General features: G+C 41.1%; 2 protein-coding genes across 3 annotated transcripts in view; one reads left to right on the top strand and one right to left on the bottom strand.

Annotated features, from left to right (window-relative positions):
* The window catches only part of brsk2a (BR serine/threonine kinase 2a), a 131,109-nt gene extending 118,485 nt beyond the window's left edge, over positions 1 to 12,624 (top strand). Inside the window, exons 14-19 of the mRNA XM_030790150.1 lie at positions 1,722 to 1,929; positions 2,425 to 2,473; positions 4,032 to 4,155; positions 4,944 to 5,124; positions 5,933 to 6,022; positions 12,419 to 12,624. Of these exons, the coding sequence (XP_030646010.1) occupies positions 1,722 to 1,929; positions 2,425 to 2,473; positions 4,032 to 4,155; positions 4,944 to 5,124; positions 5,933 to 6,022; positions 12,419 to 12,624 (858 nt within the window). The remainder of the gene's footprint in view (positions 1 to 1,721; positions 1,930 to 2,424; positions 2,474 to 4,031; positions 4,156 to 4,943; positions 5,125 to 5,932; positions 6,023 to 12,418) is intronic.
* Positions 12,625 to 17,289: 4,665 nt separating this feature from the next.
* Positions 17,290 to 20,125, bottom strand: part of abtb2b (ankyrin repeat and BTB (POZ) domain containing 2b) — a 35,719-nt gene continuing 32,883 nt past the window's right edge. Inside the window, exons 10-18 of one of the 2 annotated variants that reach the window (XM_030790243.1) lie at positions 19,828 to 19,949; positions 19,666 to 19,770; positions 19,234 to 19,412; positions 18,939 to 19,044; positions 18,550 to 18,652; positions 18,303 to 18,387; positions 18,109 to 18,177; positions 17,756 to 17,869; positions 17,290 to 17,493 (exon numbers count right to left, since the gene is read on the bottom strand). In XM_030790243.1, the coding sequence (XP_030646103.1) occupies positions 17,290 to 17,493; positions 17,756 to 17,869; positions 18,109 to 18,177; positions 18,303 to 18,387; positions 18,550 to 18,652; positions 18,939 to 19,044; positions 19,234 to 19,412; positions 19,666 to 19,770; positions 19,828 to 19,949 (1,087 nt within the window). Of the gene's footprint in view, positions 17,494 to 17,755; positions 17,870 to 18,108; positions 18,178 to 18,302; positions 18,388 to 18,549; positions 18,653 to 18,938; positions 19,045 to 19,233; positions 19,413 to 19,665; positions 19,950 to 20,125 lie in introns of both variants that reach the window. The other variant, XM_030790242.1, reaches the window with a different exon arrangement.

Raw genomic sequence — 20,125 nt, 5'->3', positions numbered from 1 at the left:
CATTTTAATTTATTCAGCTTCTCTGGAAACGTAATTAGACTCTGGATTTGGGCTCTTATGAATTGCAATAGACATCAAATTATTTGAATGAGTAGCTGTACAACTGGTCCCTGTTGGACAATGCAGAATTTTTTTTTTTTTTTTTTTTTTTAGGCTAATGTGATTATTCCTAGGATGGCCTGGTTTCTCTCGCATGGTTGAGATAGCATTTAGCAAGGCCTTCAGCTAGCACAGACAGAGAGCTTCCCTCTCTCTCTGTCTTTCATCCTATTATCCTTCACTCCGGTTTCAGTATCTTTAGCCCTGTAGAAATCCAGCTCAAGGAATGCTTTGGAAAATCCTACTTTTCTGATTAACACAGGCTTGTGGCAAACTTTTACAGCTGACTCGTTTGAGAAGGCTTTCAGATTACCAAGGCCCATGGCCAGCTCCTTGTATGACATGAAACTCGAGCTTGATTTAAAAGGGAAATTAATTTTGAAATCCTCTCTAAACCTCTTTTTTCTTGAAACATATACTTGATGAAAAAACACTGACTGAAATTACAGTTGGATGACGCAGCAGTTTGTCAAGGACGCCATTTCTCTGCTAAATGAATCAAATGATTACGTATTCTTGAGAGTAACAGGTCACACAAGGACACAATGGAGAGAACAAGAACGATAATGAAGTGGGTGTCTTTCTGAAATTCGTCTGTAGGCGTGTTTAACGTTCTGAGGTGGAGGTACTTTTTTCAGACCATAAAAAGGGATGCCGTGAAAGTATATTTCCCGCACCGCGCATTTCATGTCTGAACACAAACTCCGCCCACAGCTCAGCAAGTACTCTCGCCCGTGCATATGCTTGGCCTGCAATCCACTGGCAGCTTCTCATTTCAAATCACAACGAACAACGTACTGTTTCCATGACGTCTTTCGCAGTGCTGCTTTTTTTTCTTTCTTTCCTGTTCTTTTCTTTTCTTTTCTGAATGCCCTTGATTACTTCTATTTTGTTTGTTTGTTTGTTTGTTTGTTTTTAATTTGTTGGCCCTGTCTTGTTGCAGCTGAACTTGTCTGTCTTGGCTAATCGCATGTTTTTTTTTTTTTTCTTTTTTCCTTCTGCATAACCACGGCTCCTCGTTTGTCATCCACGTGTGATGCAACCCATTCCGTGTAATGTCTTGCTTGTTTCTATACCTTTGGTGGTTTGCTGCTATTTGTTTGCTACCCCTTTGGTCTTTGCTCTCACTCTTTGGTGTGGTACATGCCCCTCCCCCAAAGCCCGTCCGGAAGTTCTGTGTCCCTCCCCAGTCCCCTGATTTTTCCTCATCCCCAAACACCAGCCCTACAGACTCCCCCGAGCTTCATGCAAACCGAACCAATGCCCGCACGCCAAACTCCCTCCAGCCAAACAGTGAACCTCCTTTACCTAATCCAAAGACACAGACCCTCCCAGCAAAGCCAAAAGTAGCAGACAAACCCTTACAGTCCACCAGGTCCAATCCCCTACCAGAAACGACGGCTGACACCTGCTCCACGGCAAAGTCTGAGCCGTCCACGCCGTGCCAGCCGTTGCCCCCCAGTATACCGGGCGGTTCTCAGGTTCGGCGGCCGCCCCCGACGGCCCCCCTTCAGCTCACTGTGCCCTTTAGCCCGGTCGTCCCCCTGTCCCCCATCCGGCTGCACCACTTCCACCCTGTGCCGGGCTCTGACCACAGCACCAAATCTATCCCCACCATACAGGTGACCCCTCACCCCTCCCCACGGGGTAGCCCTCTCCCTACTCCCAAAGGAACCCCGGTGCACACGCCCAAGGAGAGCCCGGCTGGTACGCCCAACCCCACGCCGCCGCCAAGCCCCTCCATCGGTGGAATGCCCTGGAGGACTCGCCTCAATTCCATCAAGAACAGCTTCTTGGGATCACCACGTTTTCACCGCAGGAAACTACAAGGTATTGCTGGAATGCAGTTTGTTTATGATGCCAACTATAACAGGACACCACCGCCCTCACTGTGGCTTCCCGCTACAGATGTTCGGAACAGGAAAAAGTATCTTACTCATTTAGTAATAACAGAGAATGCATTAAACCTGCAGCAGTGGTTTACGTTGCCATCTGGTTTGTGGGTTTTAATAGTAGCAGTGTGCAGTATCACACGCAAGTCTTATTATTCCCTGTTGTTGAATTTGATTAACATGTAATTCAAGCTGCTATCCTTCTGCACAGCCCAGCATTCTTGCTCGTTTTCCTAAATTGCAGCAAATATCACATCCTTGCATTCACAGTAAACATAATCATATTAAAGGCAAGATCTCTGGCCTAATTTTTGTATGCAATTAAGGCAAAAAGACCTATAAATGTAATGTGGTATGTAAAAAAAAAAACGTAGCGATATCACATGAACAGACAATCTACACATTCCTTATGTTGCTGTTTTCTTCTGAACAGTTCCTACTCAAGAGGAGATGTCCAGCCTCACACCAGAGTCTTCTCCAGAGTGAGTAACTCAGCAATATCACATAATCCAAAGATTTAACACAGATCAGACAGCTTTCGCTGCTTAAGTCTCAGGATATTCACACTCATGATTGAGTTTAGTTGTTGAATCATGGAGCTGAGCAAACCAATCGTGTAAACATTTATATTGCGGGTGTTTGCATTTTCGCCTTGTCCTTGATTGTGTTAACAGTAGTTTAGGCTTGAATATGTGTTGCGTTTGGGAGAGCTTTTCCCTTTATACATATTTCATGAGTTTAGTTCCAGTTTGTTTCGCTGACACATAACCGTGCCTGGATACAAGGTATTAGAAAAAAAATGTAGTCTTATGTATGATGTCATATCCTATAAAATGTATGACATAGATAAGATGTCCAAGGCTTGTGTCTGAACTCCCCAGTCTTAGCATAGCTTAGCTTTCTAAATTTTGGGCTCCTTGTGGAACAGTGACAATGCGTAGACGCCAGGCTTTTTCTCTGAAGACATACAAACATATCCTGTTCAGCAAATCAAGATTCTGACGATCGCATGAATGTTAGATTCAGGGGAGTGTGGCGCTCCCGGAAGAGGATTAGACCAGACGTTTGTTAACTTGTGTCAATCAAGGCAGCACATAAAGCTAATTATCATCGCACTGTAAGGAGTACTGAACCCCCCCACTTCTCCCATCCATTCAGGCATTTAAAAGAGTGAATATAATGGTGTGTTGATGATGGCAGTGTTTAGAAACCTGTTTTGTGAAAAACAATCTATCGTTAATGACAATCATTCAACGCCAGAGGTGCTGAAACAAAGTCTCTCTGCGCTAATGATGGATTCTTACTGTGAAGCTGCTTGTAAACACGCGGTGAGAAATTATCCTAAGCAATGGCTGCTCTTTTAAACCTTTCATTCTCCGAGGCCCCTTTTCACTATCTCACTCCTTCTCTGTGAGAAAGAACTCAATCACTCCTGCCTCCCACAATGCCAGAGCTTACTGCTCAAAGAGCACAGAGGGCTAGCCTCAGAAAACGCTCTCATACACAGTAATGCCTCATTTCCCTCAAGACCTTCTCTACTTTGCTTCCGTTTTGTCTTTCTTAATGTATCCCTTGCTTTGCCGGCTTCATAAGCATTCTGCTGTTTCGGCTCCCCTTTGTCTCATCCTCTTACATAAATCAGTTTTGAACTTGAATAGCTATTGTCATCTTCTTGTGGTACATCGTAGCCCAGAAGAATTCAGTGTGGCTAACCCAGGCTAATGATTTCTGTTACTGAACAACAGCCTACTACCTGCAAACATAAATGGTGAGGAACACAAGTATAACTGAAGACTAATTATGTACTTTAGTTTTGAAGAAGAAAAAGAATTAAGTCATACAATTTATTAATCTTTCACCACTTCCATTTTAACCTAAAAATGTAGACTTGTTCTCATGATGTATGTGTGAGATGCTTTTTATTGTTATTCTGTCTGCTGCTTTTGGGGTCAGCGAGTCACAGAACGGCCAGTTATGTTTAAGGCTGTAGCGTACGGGTCACGTTTGCTAATGACATGTACATTTTCTTTCTTTTAACAGACTTGCCAAAAAATCTTGGTTTGGTAACTTCATCAATCTGGAGAAGGAAGAGCAGATATTTGTTGTCATCAAGGACAAGCCACTGAGCTCCATAAAAGCCGACATAGTCCACGCCTTTCTCTCGGTAAAAAAAAAAACAAAAAACAACAGAACAAAACCTGACAGTAATAACTGATTCCTGCAAGCACTTTTCCAATTTCGTTTCCTTCTCTAACTTTGGCTAGTCACTATGATTATTTGGACATGTAGCCGTATTTCTTCCCTCCTTTGCTATCAGTGTGAGCGCTTTTACCACCTCAGCAAACATACTGATAGACTGTAGAGAGGCAGTGTTTCTGTGTTTGCCAACACGCATCTGATGCATGTTTCCATTCTGTAAAATGTTAGTGTTCTGCATTTCCATTTTCTCTCTGGCTAGTGCTTTCATTTGAGGTCAATAGAAAATCAACACAGAGCACTCATCATTAGCATATAGATGCTCTTGCCATGAATGACTCTCATTGCAGTCCAGTTTTGCTGCAGGCTGCTTTGAAGGTGCTATTCAAGTTTCACAACTTCTATTAACATTCTCACAGAGCTGAAGTTGTCTCACAAAGTAGTTGTTTTTTTTTTTTGGTTTTTTTTTTTTAGGTCTGTGGAAATGTAAATAAACAGCGTGACTTTTGGGGTTAATACTGTTTCGTTCTAAATGAACAATTTAACAGTCAGTAGATTTGTCCTGGCAGGAAGGTTAAATGAGACTGTTTGCCTTACTCAAGACAATTACTGAATATAAGAGGAGTTAACACTAAAGCTGAATAAGGTTTCTGATTGAATCCAAACTGCTAGGGGCTTATGTTTCAAATGAATGCTTTTGTATTGCCAGTGGATTCTGGTCCATAAATTATTCCCCTCCTCTCTTTTCCTCTTAAGATTCCCAGCCTCAGTCACAGTGTCATCTCTCAGACAAGTTTCCGGGCAGAATACAAGTCCACCGCAGGCCCCACTGTCTTCCAGAAGCCTGTTAAGTTCCAGGTGGACATCACCTACACTGAGAGCACAGCCGCACAGAAGGAAAATGGCATCTACTCTGTCACCTTCACACTGCTCTCAGGTAACTATGGGAACCAAAATGACCCCCCCCCCCACTGTGATGATATCTTTGACCAATAGCAGCGGGGGAAAGATTCGAAAGTGGAAAGACAATAGTGGAGCGTGAGCGAAACAGGGACTCGTAGCGCTTCTTGAATTTCATTTAGGGGCAGTTCCACCTTTTGCCCTCAGACGGACCTTGTAAAAGTCTGCTCCACGGGAGTTTATGGTCGGAAAATTGAAAAAGAGAGGTTTTTTTTTTTTTTTTTTGTAATCACAGGTTATTTTGAACCTGCTGCGTTGTAGACATGACTGCTCTACAGGAAGCATAACTTGAGAAGACAGCCCCCTCTCTGTCTTTGCACAGTTAAACCGTGGATAGATTTCCCGTATCCCCCCAATGGGCTGTTTCACCTCAGCGGTGGAATGTGTTTCAGACAAATAGCTCAGTTCTAATATGAGCCCCAGAAACTAATTATCACTGCAGTAAATTACATCAAGTTTGTGGCACACTCTCAGAGGCAATTACTAGTGAAAGGGAAAAAAAAATGGCAAAACAAGCAAAACAGACTGCATAGAAATGCCATGTTTTCCTAACTGCTGGATTCCGTCTCCCCTATGTATAGTCATTACAGTGTGTGTTATACATGCTTTGTAGTTCTAGTGTAACCATGAGGGCGGTTTAGGGAAAAAAAAAATTTTGTGCTTGTTCAATTATAATATCAGTCAAAGCGCTGAACAAATTGCCACGTGTGTCTTGTTAGCTGGAAACTTCTGTTCGTCGTATCTTAGCTAACTGAATTCCGGTTTCTCCGTCGCATTTGCGCTAGGACCCAGCCGACGCTTCAAGCGAGTGGTCGAGACGATTCAGGCCCAGTTGTTAAGCACACACGACCAGCCAGGGGTCCAACAGCTGTCTGGTGAGTAGATCATCCTCTTCAACCCCTCCACTACCCCCCCCCCCCCACCGCCTTTCCCTTCAAGCCCCACCCCCCCCCACCCCCACCCCCCCTTGACACAGCATCCCCGGCATGCATGCCCCACACAGTCTTGCCATGGCAATGCACCGCACCGCACTGCTCCCCACAGCTCCTCACTGCTCCCCACAGCTCCTCACTGCCGCCCCGAGCCTCTAGCGTAATGGGGATCTGCCTCTCCATCTTGACCCTCTTCAGCTCTACCCTTACACTCGCTAGGCAACGCCTTTCTCTCAAAAAAAAAACTCACGTGCTTCAGTCTGAACAAGACATGTCAAAAACTGAAGAGAAACAAGCAGTAGCCACAAAAAACAAACAACAACCAAAAAAAAAAAGTGGTGGAAAAAAGTCATACAGGTGCTTAAAATGGGATTTTTTTTTTTTTTTTTTGGAAAGGGTTTGACAGAATTGGGATGTTTAAAGGGATTTCTAAAAATGATTGATAACCTGCTCAGAATGATTAAAGGAGACAGTAAAGTGGGATATATTGGAGAGTGACATTGACGTGGAAAAGAAGAAAAGAAAGAGAAAACACCTTTGTTCTCCCCTCCCATGCATGTCCTTCCCTGTGAGTCACAGCACCTCTTGCTGTTTGCCTGTGTTGCTAACTGTCTTCCTGATGATAGCTCCCTCTGCTGGCATAACTGAAGCTCAACGGCATTAAAATAAAAACCCCACTCAGACTAGTGTTTCTTAATTCCTTTCTTTCAAATGTACTTGCCCCCAGCATGTTTATTTTAATTAAAATGCAGGTGCACCTCATTCAGTCCAATTAGATTAAGCTCTTGATTAGCTGAGAAAGCTGCACTGGTGATCATTTAAAAATGAGAGACTGAGGGCAGACATGGTCCACCGATTTAAAATCAGCCTGTAAGATTCAGTGTTTTACATTCACCATAGCCCTGAATTAAATATATATATATATAATAGTAAGTTTATTTAGAGCCCAGTATCACTATTTATAGTCTCACAGGGCTTTACATGTCTATAACAAAGTTAAATCAAAATTATATTATGTATAAGTTTGAGAAAATAGATAGAAGTCTTTAGTCTCGTTTTAAAGGTATGGAGAGAGTTTGCCTCCCCAAGTTCTGTAGGTTAACCATTCCAGAGAAAGGGGAGAGCAGTGGGAAAATATATATATATATATATATATATATATATATATATATATATATATATATGTGTGTGTGTGTGTGTGTGTGTGTGTGTGTATTTAATTCAGGGCTATGGTGAATTTATGTGTGTGTGTGTGTTTGTGTGTGTTTATATATATACATGTGTGTGTGTGTATATATATATATTTGTACACATATGACTTTCATAGCAAGTTTCTTTTGACACAGTCCAAAGATGCAAAGAGAGATTTTTATTGGAGAACACTCAATAAAAGTGAATTTTGGTCCAAGACTAAGCGTAATCTGTAGGTGGAAATAATTGGAGAGCTGAACATTAGCCATTTGCCACAGGGAGTTTTGTCTCACAGGAAGTGTTGGGCACCAGGCACGTGTCCGAGACTCATCTTCTTTCAGTAGATCCGTCTCATCCCCTGCACCACATCCAACTCCCACTTTCCCTCTCCCCTGCTTCCTTTCTCTCTCTCTCTCTCTCTCTCTCACTCTCTTCACTTATTTGTATTTTCTGTCTTTCTCTCTCTTTCTGTTTCTTTTTCTGTGTCACACGCACACACACTCGCAGACACGCACTTACACGCTCCCGCGCACACACACACACACACGCGCGCGCGCACGCGTTCCCACCCCTCACCGTCATTGCATCCTGCTTTTCATTCAGCACAAACACACTCAGGATGTGTGTGATGTAGGACACATACTCACTCACTCCAGCACTGCAGCAGTGAATGGCATGTGCTCTCAGGAGAGGAAAAATGTGCTGTTTTTGCACAGAGCACTTCCTAGCTGATATTTCTCTCAGATATATTTGGCACCATCTGTTGTTTGATTGTATTTCTTGTTTGAGTTCTGTGATTTTAAACCTAAATTACTAGACAGTGAAGAAACTGAAGTTTCTGTAAAGTTTCTCTGAGGTTCTTCTAGCTACTTTTTATTATTACCTTGTTCTCCCTAAACCATTCAACTAAACATGTATTTGATTATGTGAGAAGGTCCTATTCAGAGTCAGTGGGTCAAAGAGCCTTAGCCTAAACATATTCTACTGCTGTTGTGACTCCAGATAACTCACACTGTGCGGGAAAGTCTGGCAAAGTTTCAAAGCGTGGTAAGCTGTCTGTTACCTTTGGGTTTTTATAGTGGTGACCCCCTCCCTCCCCCCCACTCTATTTTTAAAGCTCACACTTACACATCGTGCATGTAAGGCATTGCGGGTCATCTCACTTCAGTACTGTATGATTGGCACCTCCTCTTAGAGTGCTTCACACAGATCATTATGTCCACTATCAGATACCAATCAGAAACACGGGACGCGGAGCTGTGTATGTAATGAAACAGGGATATTGAAAACAGAAAAAGTGAATGATGACAATGATTATCTTCAAACCACAGAATAGTGATAAATCGAATTACTTTTGACATTTTATCAGGCAGCTAGAATTCTGTCCATTCATCATCTTGTATGTCAAGAGCCTTGTATACTTTTTTTTTTTTTTTTTTTTAACGTACCTTCCCCTCTATTTTCTTTCAGTGCAGTGATTTCATCTTTATGTATTTTTATACAATAAGGGTCATTAGCCTACGATTTCAAAATGATGGCGACTATTCAAACGAACCTTAGATTGACACCGATTAAGAAGACCCCGGTCTTAGAGCGTGTCATTGTGCAACTGCATGCGTACAATCGAAAAAGAGGGGGAAAAAAAGGAAGGAAAAGAAAAGAAAAAGGAAAGAAAACATGCAATCATTTGTTTGATTTTAGAAGCTTGTGTTTAACCAATCCAGGCAGCATGCCACCAATTTCCTTTGAATTAATGAGACGCTTTGAGTATAATGTTGGTGAACAGACCATGAGGCTGCGTCAGGGCCTGCATGATTAAACCCAAGCATACTTTCATTAGAGCTCTATCCCTCACTTTAATTTGAGATCAAGGCTTACAACATTGGTCCTCGTTAGTGAAAACTCTGCTTCTAAACCTCTGCCTTCAGCTGAAATAGTTTTTTTTTTTTTTTTTCTACCCAACATTTTGTTTATTGTCTTTCGACCTCTATAAAATATAATGTGCAGACTATGTTTAGCATAATTTAACATCATAATGTTATATGAAGCATAATAATTTAAAGTAAATTAATTGTATAAATAGATGCTCTGTCTGTATGCAGTCATGTCCAGAATGACACCCCTGGTAACAGTGATGTATGTGGTGGAGTAAATTTCACTGTATTAATGGATGCACTAATATTTGATAGGATACACATTACACATGACTTAAATGTGGCAGATGCATTATTTGGCGTGGTAAAATGTCGACTTTCGGGTCAATTAATCATTTTGTTGTGGATTCTGACATGGTTGTGGTACCAGTGTCTCGTTGACTATTGTATTTTCAGTTGCTTAACAGTGGGAACTCTGGAGGGTGTTTTTTTTTTTGTCTTTTGTAAATCTCAGTACTTGAAACTAAGGGTACACAATACCACTGACAAGTACGGCAGAGTTAGTTAGTGAAAGGTGAACAGCCACATCAGAGGTTCACCACCAGGTTTTCCAGTTGGTATGACTGGAGTGTTTGTTTTTTTTTTGGGCTCATGTGACGATAGCACTTGGTTCCAATCCAAATGCCAGTGTCATTCAGCACACTTCTGGCAAGTTGGTATTTGCTCTCAGTAAAGTTTCATTTTTTTGGGGGGGGGGTTGCTTTCCAAAAACCCTAGCACTGTCTAGGTGGTGTCTAATTGTGGATTTTCATGCTCTGTGTTACACCAAAATGCAGAAGTATTGAAAACGTCTGACTGTGACCCTTGGCCTTTTCTTTGCCTTCTTTGCCTTTTCTTTTTCACTGTGTGTGGATGTGTGTGGATACCCACGTCCTTTACCAGGCAAGTTTCTCACCATTTCCTTTGATTTTAAACATCTTAATTATAGTCTTCATTAGAGAACAATGGCAAATCTGTTTTGTTTTGTTTTGTTTTGTTTTGTTTTGTTTTGTTTTGTTTTGTTTTGTTTTGTTTTGTTTTGTTTTGTCTTATTTGCTGATTTATAGAGGTGAACAACCATATTTGTCATTTCATGTGTGAGATCTTTGCCTTTCTCCATGGTTATGGATGACAAATGGATTTCACATGTATATTACCTCATTTTGTAGTCCTGTGAAAGAAGGAGCCATGGAAGACCACAGTAAAGCCACTTATGACTGAAAGGAACTTTAACAAGTATGATGTTATTGCCCATTATGTTTGATTTGATATTATACATAAACTGCTCAGGCTTTCCCTGCCCCGTGTCTTATTGGTAACAAGCACGGTTAACTCTGAGACCTGACTTCACGACTCCAGACTAACCAATACAGAGAGCAGACAGGCTAATTGCACATTTTGCTATTGGAACCCAACTGAAATAACCACTGGACCAGACCCAACAGGGATCTTTGCATGCAGATGTTTGAGAGAGAGAGAGAGAGAGAGAGGGAGAGGGAGAGAGAGAGAGAGTGTGTGTGTGTTTGTGTGCGTGTGCGTGTGTGTGTGCGTGTGTGTGTGTGCGTGCGTGTGTGTGTGTGTGTTTGTGTGTGTGCGCTCATGCGAGCTTGTGTGTCTGTCCGTGTCTGTGTACGCCTGGGTGTGTGTGTGTGTATGTGTGTTTATGTCTGTGTGTGCGTGACTGTGTGTGTGTCTGTGTTTGTTTTTGCCAGAGCGGTATTCCTGCGGTCTACTACTCACTCCCACCCATATTGCCCAGAGCTGAAAGTTAGTCTGTTGGCAGTGCAAGTTGGTTTTGAGGTTGGCTAGCTGGATTATACCTCTACAGAGACAGAAGAGCTGTAAAAGAGCTTGGAGATGAAGACATTAGCCAAATGCTGCCTACAGAGAACCAGCTTTTCCAGGAGAAACAGCAGGGACTGAAGTAGACTCACAGGAGTGCTGTTCATTAGGCCAGACAGCCTGCCTCTCCACCAGAGAGCCATGTTCCTCATGAATATGTTAAAATACATGATATACTCTAAACTGTACAAATTGGATCAATGTGTAATTTGAACATGTGCATACAACATTATGAGCCTGTCCAGAGAATCTGATTTTTCAGTCTGAAATTACGTGAAGAGCTGTGTGTTTTATAAGCTTACATAGTAATTAGTGTTTTAGAATATCTAAAATAGTGATGAATTTGTTTCGTTGCAGTATTTTTTCGTTGGTCTCTCATGAGAAGTCTCATGTGTGTTTCTGCCTCTCCAAATGATTTTAGAGCATGTGTGGCTGGCTACATTGTCACAGTACTCAGCTCAGGAATGAATGTCTTCCCCTGTTTTGTTTTTTTTTGTTCTGTTTTTTTTTTTTTTTTAATTCTCATCCATTAGAGAAATATTTGGGCGACAGACGTTATGGGGATGGTTTCCTCCATAAGGATGGCGAGTAATCCTGAATTCAATTTACTTTTCAATTCTGTGGAGCAGTTTTTTCTTTTTTTCTTTTTTTTTTTTTGCATGTTGTTCCCTGAAGTTACATTTTAGAGTTTCTCTACATCCAATAACATTTACAATGTTACGGTTCATTGTTAGAGGACACTGGAATGTGTTCATAATTACTTTAAAGTGTTTATTTAAAGATAAAAATAAAAATGGGATGGATTACAAAAAAAAAAAAAAGCCTCTGAATGAATTTAACAGTAGCAGATTTGGGGTATTTATGCAGTTTAGCTTAGGACGACAGTCGAAGTGAGTGTTTAATAGAGTTAAACGTGAATGTACACTGCATGCTAGTCACGCTCCTGGTTCACATGCTTTTCACTCTGCGGTCTGATAGGTGATGACACAAACCTAGCCTCTATCTAATCCTTTCTAAGATATTTAAAAACATACGTACATCACCAGCCTCTGTGAAGTTTTCACGTGAGCAAAACATTTTGAGCACCTCTGCATTTCAGTATTACTGTGTACACTGCATTGCACCAGTCTAAAGATTGGCTGTTGGAAATGACTGAACCAGTTCAAAATAACTGCGTGCATTACGCGACATGAGCACTCGAGTCGTCATATTCTCATTCTCACCGCCTGTCCTTCTTCTTCACACCCTTCTCTGTCTTTCTTACTCTTTCTCTGACCACTTCTCCTCTCGTGAACCCCATTGTTCATTTTGTTTGTTTGTTCTTTCTCTCTCTCTCTCTCTCTCTCTCTCTCTTTCTCTCTCTTTTTCCTTTTCTTCCCGTCTGTGTACCTAGGCAGCCCATTGAGTAACTTCTTTGACGTAATTAAACAACTTTTTTCAGACGAGAAGAACGGCCAGGTGCTTCATCCACCTGGCTCGCCCAACAAGCATGCTCCCAGCAGCAGGAGGCACGACCCCGAGGCTAATGACTCTAAGTGCCCTGGGGGCAGAGACAATGCCAACATGGTGGCATCTATTGGAACGCAGGAGCAGCCATAGAGAAGAAGTCTAGTAGACCTTTAGAAAGATTTAAAAAACAATCAAGATGTGTTTCCTGAAGTTACACATATCCATTGACTTTGTACGTGATACTGAACGGTATTGTAAATATAAATCGTCTTTGGAAACGTGTCCAAAGTCAAACTTTTTTTTTTTTTTTGTACCGTGGAAAATGACTGTAAAAAAAAAACAAACAAAAAAAAAAAAATAGAGATATATGAAAAGAAATTTTACAAGCGGCACATTCAGACACACCACTTTTACCTTCCCTCTCTCCTTTCCATTCCTGTTTCTTGCCCTTGACATTTTATCCCAGGTATTTTTTATGTCATTATATGTCTCTTTTCTCTCCTCACCTTTGTGATGACTTGTTTTTACTGCCAGGAATAATCCAGAAAACGTATTAAAACGTCACCCCTGCTCTCCCCTGCTCAATCCTGCACACTGAAAGATGGACATTTGTTGACAGAGGGCACTTTTCATGACGAGCGATCGCGTTACCAAGGAAACGGACACTTCATCCTGCCTAACATTCCCTCTTTCCAACCCTTCTGTACTCCTTGAGGGGGGGAAACCCCCCCCCCACCCCACCCATCCCCGACCTACACACACAGGCGCACACACACACACACACATCCTCTCACACACACTCTTTCTTCATCTCAACAAGGACTTAACACAAGAAGCTTGAGACTGAAGCCTGTAGTTTGCATAAACACACAAACACACACGCACACACATACACACACACAAACACTCACACACGCCACAAGGTCATACATAAACGGATACGCATAAGCACACACATAAACATATGCACACATACACAGCTCTGGGATGTATTGAAAAACAAAACAAAACAAAAACAAAAACAACAACGAAAAAGGACAAAAATAAAATTACGAAGAAAACAAAACAGAAGAGGACAGAATAGGAAGAAAGGGTTTGCGGAAAACCCAACAGGTGATGTGTGAACACTTTTTGGATTGTATCATGTCATTTTCAATGTAGACATCCTTTTTGATGAACTGGGTTCAGTACGCTGAAGACCATTGCTGCAAATGGACTACAGTCCTTCTATCAGTGAGGAGTGGGTCCAAACGGGGTTTGGTTGGGTTGGGTTGGGGTGGGGGGGGGGTGGGGAGGGTGGAGGGAGGGGATTAAGGAGGGATGGAATGAGATTATCTAAATGAATGATTTATTCTGTTGTACAGACTGAATACATTTCCTATGTATAACTAAAAATGTCTAGTTGTGTTATGATGTAGAATCAGACTTAAATCTTGTGTTGCCACATGGTCACTTCACTGTTTTCTGTTGAGTTTTATTATTTATTTATTGAATAACCCTTTCTTTTCCTCCTGGGGGCTGTTTTACCTGCTTTGGTAGGCACTAAACAAAGTACAGTGTTCCATTTCCGTCTTTTCTTTTTTTCATCTCTTTTTTTTTTTTTTGACTACCAGCAGTAGAAATTGGGAAACAGCCTGTTAAACACATTGTACTTTTGTATTTTTCCGTATTTATTTATCTTTGTTTATTTCTCTGTTCATGTTATAATTTATTATCTTCTGGCAGTGCATATGAAAGAAAATGATTAGGAGAAACGAATGTTATTTATTTACCTCGTTTTGGGGCAACAAAGGTTTGTTCATTTAAAGAAAAGAAGACAAACAAAACGAAAAAGAACTTTTCCTATGTCTTAATTTAATTATGTGGAAAATATTTCTTTCTTTCCTAGATTCAATGGGAAAAACAATGTAGTATATGTTTAAAAAAAATGCTAATAATAATAATTTACAAGTAATTTAAGAATGTAGACTAGCCTCTTTGGGAGGGAGTTATCTTCTCTTGAAATTTGTCCGTTTCATATCATTGTGTGTGTACGATGAGTTGAGACAAACGCATACTCCTGAACCGGTTCTCTTGTAAATAGACTAAACCCACCCCTCGGCGTGGTCACGGGGGGTTCTGCTCATTGCTTTTATCTTGTATTGCTGTGTGCATGTCATACATGGGCTTTTCTTTGCATGGCGTTCGTGTAACTGTCTCCCCCTATCTTATTTGATGAAGAAAAGAAAAAAAAACCAAACAAACAAAAAAAAAAACTTGTTGGCCTTCACCCCTCTTCCTCTTTCTGTTATCTCTTCCCTTGTCCCTTCTAGATCTTTCTTCTCCTTTCCCTCTATATCTTGTGAATTGAGTTTTAATATGCTTCCTCTTGTTTGTACATCCTAGTGAATGGTTTTAGAGATTCCACAAGCCACACACAGTCACAAGCTACAGACATGGAATGGGTGGGAATTTTTTTCACAAAACATAACAAAGCAATACATATTGTTAACCTTCCTATTTTATACAGTCAAAAAAAAAAAAAGCTGAACAAACATGACCAGAATATTAAAAAAGAAAAAGAAAAAAAAAAAGAAAAGAAAAGAAAGAGACCAACCTTTGTCAATGCAGAGCAGGTACGAACATAAAGAACATAAAGATGTAAAATCCCCTTGTAACATAACTGTGAGCAACTTCAGTGCAGAAACAAATAAACTCATTCAGTTACTAGGTACGTCTCTTGCATTCTCTGTGTTTACGAAGGACTGGATGCTCTTCACAAGGTACATTTGGATCACCGTCTTCTTGGTAATGTTTTTTTTGTTATTGTTGTTGTTGTTGTTGTTGTTGTTCTGCTATTTTGAGTCATCATTTGCAGACAAGATGCCATGATACACTCAGATGGGCCACACAATTTATGTCTCCGTCTGCTCCCATCAGCATCACTGAGGTAAAGCATTGTGTTTGTGAGTCTGTTTGCCAGAGAACATGTAGTCCAAACCAGCAGAACTCCAGCAGAATTCAGTTTAGGTAACTGATCCTGTTAGAGGACTCTTCTGTGCAGAGTGCATTGAAAGTAACTGCACGGTACATTACAGTTTTTTCATACAACATCACATTTGTTCTAATTGTAGTATTAAGTCACAAACTGTTATCATTCTGATCTCTGTATGATTTACGTTCTGTATAATGGCACAGGCAGATAGTGACAAAAATTTTAACTAAAAATGATCTTGATATTTTTACATCACAGTTTTTGTACAGTGCTGTTTGTCAGGTAGTACCTGTCTACTAATTTTCCCATAATTTCAGTTTGAAGGCAGTAGTTCTTTAATCTTGATACTTAATAGTTGTGTGTAAGGTGTAATATTGTCTAAGGTTTAATTTTATTTGATAATTTGTTGGTATTGCAACAATGGAAATGCATAGTGTAAATGGAAAGTCTAGGACACATTTTGCAGGTTCTGTATTATTAGCGGCAGGTCCTCTCTTAGTGCAGTTCATCTCTTATCCAGCAGATGGAGCCATGTTACTGCGCCTCGAGATACGGTACGTCATGAGACAGTGAGGGTGACGCTTGATTTGTCATATATTTTTTAAGAAAAATATGTCATATCAAGGCTTATAGCTTTTTATTACTGATTTTGCAAATACATATTCAAATTTAATGATATGCTGCCTCCATACACAGATTTACTTTATTGTCTTTATGGAAAGTAACTGTGAAAATAATGTTTGAGTAAAATACATTATAACTATGTTTATTATGGTTCAGCATGTCTAAAAATGACTATGACGATTTTTAAGTCGAATGAGATCTTGTTATATGTATGTGGGAATGACATATAGACAGACACAGGCTGACGTGCATGTTAACTGTATGTATCACATCTGACCTATGAAATGGAGCCACATCCGTGTCATGAAGCAAGTCCACAAGCTACTCCCTCAGGGTGTGTTATTGCTTTTAATGAACAGAACATAACTGTGAAAAATGGCCTCATATAAACTTATGTGTTTGGGTTATTTTCTTTATTGGTTGACTGAACAGCCAGTTGGTTGGTTAATTGATTCTTCATTGGTTCACGATTTGCCAGAGCATTTAGATTAAGCTTACTGACACTTACCCCTGTAGCTGTTTTCCAATAAACATAAAAATATATCATGTGTACAATTTTTCTCTTACAAACAGTAATAGTTTATTTTTGTTAATCACTTGTGACACATGAACGTTTGTGGTTTATATTATTTTTTTTTATTTGCTTGGCTTAACGCACAATAAAAAGGCGATTTAAATAATCTCACATATTTTCTTTAAATAGAAAATATCCATTCCTGTCGCAAAGACGCATTATCTGTAATAGCTTAGAATAAAAATAATAATAAAAAAAAGAATATACACTTCACTTTTCCACTTCTGTCTAAAAAAACCAAACACTACTTTTTCCCCCTGAACTGTGCACAAAAACGACTGTCTCTATGCTAATGGAGAACAGACTAAGCTGATTCTTGACAATAGAGTAGATCCATTAGTTAACAATAGCCTACTGAAGCATTCAGTATATTTTACAATGTGTTGTATTGTCCATAGACTCAAAGAGCTTTTGAGCGCCTCGCAGGACTGAGGGACCATAATATTGATTGATTTTTTTTTTCTTTCTCTCTTTTGAAGAACAAATTAAAACAGCAAAAGCTTAACAACATCCGTACAGCTTAGGCAGCAGTCCAGCTCTGTCCATCAAAATCTAGTCCCTCCCCCTTTAGCTCTTCTTCTTCTTCTTCTACTTCTCTTTCTTCTTCTTTTTCTTCTCGTTTTCTCCCCCTCCACTGTTGGGCTCAGACACGGGAGGTGACGTACAGCGAGCGTAGCCGGCGTGCCAGTGTGGCCTCCATCTCCTCCAGGGTAGATTCTTTACTGGCACCCCAACGGGCCCCCACTCCCAGGACCAGCCCGCGGAAGGCCTCTCTCTCCATCAGTGCAGCCATGTGGCGCAGGAAATATCCCTCACAGTATGCACTGAGCTCTGCTGCACCGTGAGCCTGTAACAGCCAGCCACACACACACACACACACGCTTAATCAGTATGCACAGCTCCGGAAGACTTGACAAATTAGTTTCATCTAATTTGTTCCATTGTACAGCATATAAAGATCAGTTTGTCTGTTCTTTGTGTGTTTATTTTTAGAGTCACGCTTAATACGGGTGTGATGATTCGGACCACGGTTCTACCGTGACGACCTGTTTTTGTGCTGATTGATATTTTGTTTTCATCAAACTGAAGTTAATTCCTCTTTAAGTTACCTTAGCGGTGCGGTAGATGTTGACGGCGTTGTCCAGGTCAATATTCTGGGCACAGATGATCTCACAGTGTCGCTGGAGCACCCCCAGCTGGAAGTGACTGGCCACTGACAGCAGCTAGAGGAAGACGACCAGTCGTTGGTTATTTGTGCAGGAGCACTCATTCGTAGCAATACTTTCTTGTTAAAATGTTCATCTTCACAAAGCCTTGATATTTCAGTTGACTACACTGCATTGAATGTTAATTTTGTCTGATATAAAGGGTCAAATGGTCGTCATGGCATTTCAGATTGAGGGCCTTGTGACTGAAACTCTTCATGTGAAAAACATGTTTGAATCCAATCTGTTTCTCTTACCTCCAACATATCAGTTGCTCCAATCTTCAGGGATTCTGTTCCTCCACAGTATAGATATGACATCATCATCTAAGAGACAATATATAAAAGGGGAGATCCATTTGTGTTTATTCGGAATTGAAGAAAATCAAGGTTTTGTGATATGTCTGGGAATAACTGTCACCATAAAGCAGTGGGGCTTAACTGTTGCTTACCTGAAAAATATTGTACTTGACATCACTAATCTCGATGTTGTTCTGTGTGTTATCTGAGCAGCTGGATCCCAAAAGAGATTTGAACCTGATCAGAGAGAACGGACATTTATCAATCCAACCAATCCGCATGATCTCTGTTATAATCATGGCATATGCATATCCTTTACATCTTCATTCATCGCTAAACCTTCCTCTCTCAAGTTTTCATTAGTATTCTCTTTAGTTTTCCCCATGACTTGTAGTTTACCTCTCTGAGGCTGTGATGAGTAGAACTCTATGAGCGTAAAACGGTTTGCCCTCCACCAAGAACGTGACGTCTGACATCTCCTGGTTGTTCAAGAAGTGGGGGTCTGTGAGAGAAGGGGTGTCCTCTATGAGAAATCTTACACGTTTCACAACACATAGCAAAAAAACTGGACTCGTGGTGCTAAAGATGAGTCAAAACGCACCAACGGAGCTATGTTTACTTCTTCCCACTCGGGTCCAATTCTACATGATATTACTCATCAAGAGACCATAACCTCACTTGTTAGTCATTTTCCCACTGTGTTTTCTTAGTTCATTTCCCCCTGATTAGTGTAACCTTGTATCTGGCCCTTAAAACATTGGGAATGAAGAGACAGAAACATCCTTTACCAAGCTGTGCAGAGAGAGTGGTCTTCATCTCAGGAATAGCTGGCAAGGGGGCTGTCCCATAACAATGACTGAAAATGGATGCAAGCTGCTGAGTAATGGCTTCATTCTACACACACAGAGAGAGAGAGAGAGAGAGAGAGAGAGAAGGAGATTGTTAAGTCTTCACCCTGTCTGAGAGATCTCAATCTACTTAAATGATGTATGGTTTCTGGAGCAGGTTTTAATGCATGGAGTCTCTGGAGTGCTGGAGGACTATAAAACACCGATCAATGCTCTCTCTCTCTCTGTCTCTCACCTTGCTGGTGCGGAAGATGTTGAACATGAGTGGCAGGCCGACACACACCAGCTCCTCGCAGTACTCCTCCTCTCTGATGCTGGTGAAGTCCCTCAGCAGAGAGAGCATGACTCCTGCCCTGGACTGCTGCTGGGCGCTACGGAGAGACTCCAGCCAAACGTGGAGCTTCCACAGCACCCCTGTGTCCCAGTCAGAGTATGATTACCATCTCATGTGTTCCACTATTATTTATGTCACACAGCTTATGTGTTTTATTTAACAATGTACCTCATTGTTATGGTTTTTAAATAATATGTGAAGCACTGAGATAAAGATCAGGTTAAAACTATGATTATTATCGTGGCTCCTGTTGTTGTTGTTTATGGTGTTAATGTTGTTTACTGTTTCCCACATCCACAGTAGGAATTCTAGAATATTACAGAGGGTCCTTACCCAGAGACCTCAGCTCCATGGTAACGTCCAGGTAACCATGTTCAGCACTGTAGAACGAAGCCTCCTGCAAGGCCTTCATACGAGCCTTACAGAGTTTAGGGATGCCTCCATCGGCCACAGCCCCGGGGTTAGGGAGGGGTGGTGGTGGGCACCCCGTTAGACACTCCCCATGTCCACTGACCAATCCCATTTCACCCTCTACTCCCTCTGCTAAGATCTCCTCCAATGACAACACGTCCTCCTTCACTTTCTGAGGCTGGGAGAGCAGCTTCCGTAGCACGTTCCTGAAAGAGTGAATGAAAGCATCTGATTAGCACTGATCAACGGCGCACAGCTGTTTTGGAGACATCAACAGTCGTATCGTGTTTGTTTAAAATGCCATTCACAGCATGGCAGCAGCGTTGGAATACAAATATCATTTTGAGAAATCTGTTATAAATGACAGCTATTCAGGGATGTG

This window comes from Chanos chanos, chromosome 13 (genome assembly GCF_902362185.1).
Source record: "Chanos chanos chromosome 13, fChaCha1.1, whole genome shotgun sequence".
NCBI classification, from domain to species: domain Eukaryota; kingdom Metazoa; phylum Chordata; class Actinopteri; order Gonorynchiformes; family Chanidae; genus Chanos; species Chanos chanos.
The sequence above is the reverse complement of the archived record's forward strand: the minus strand, read 5'-3'. Positions and strand labels throughout refer to the sequence as shown.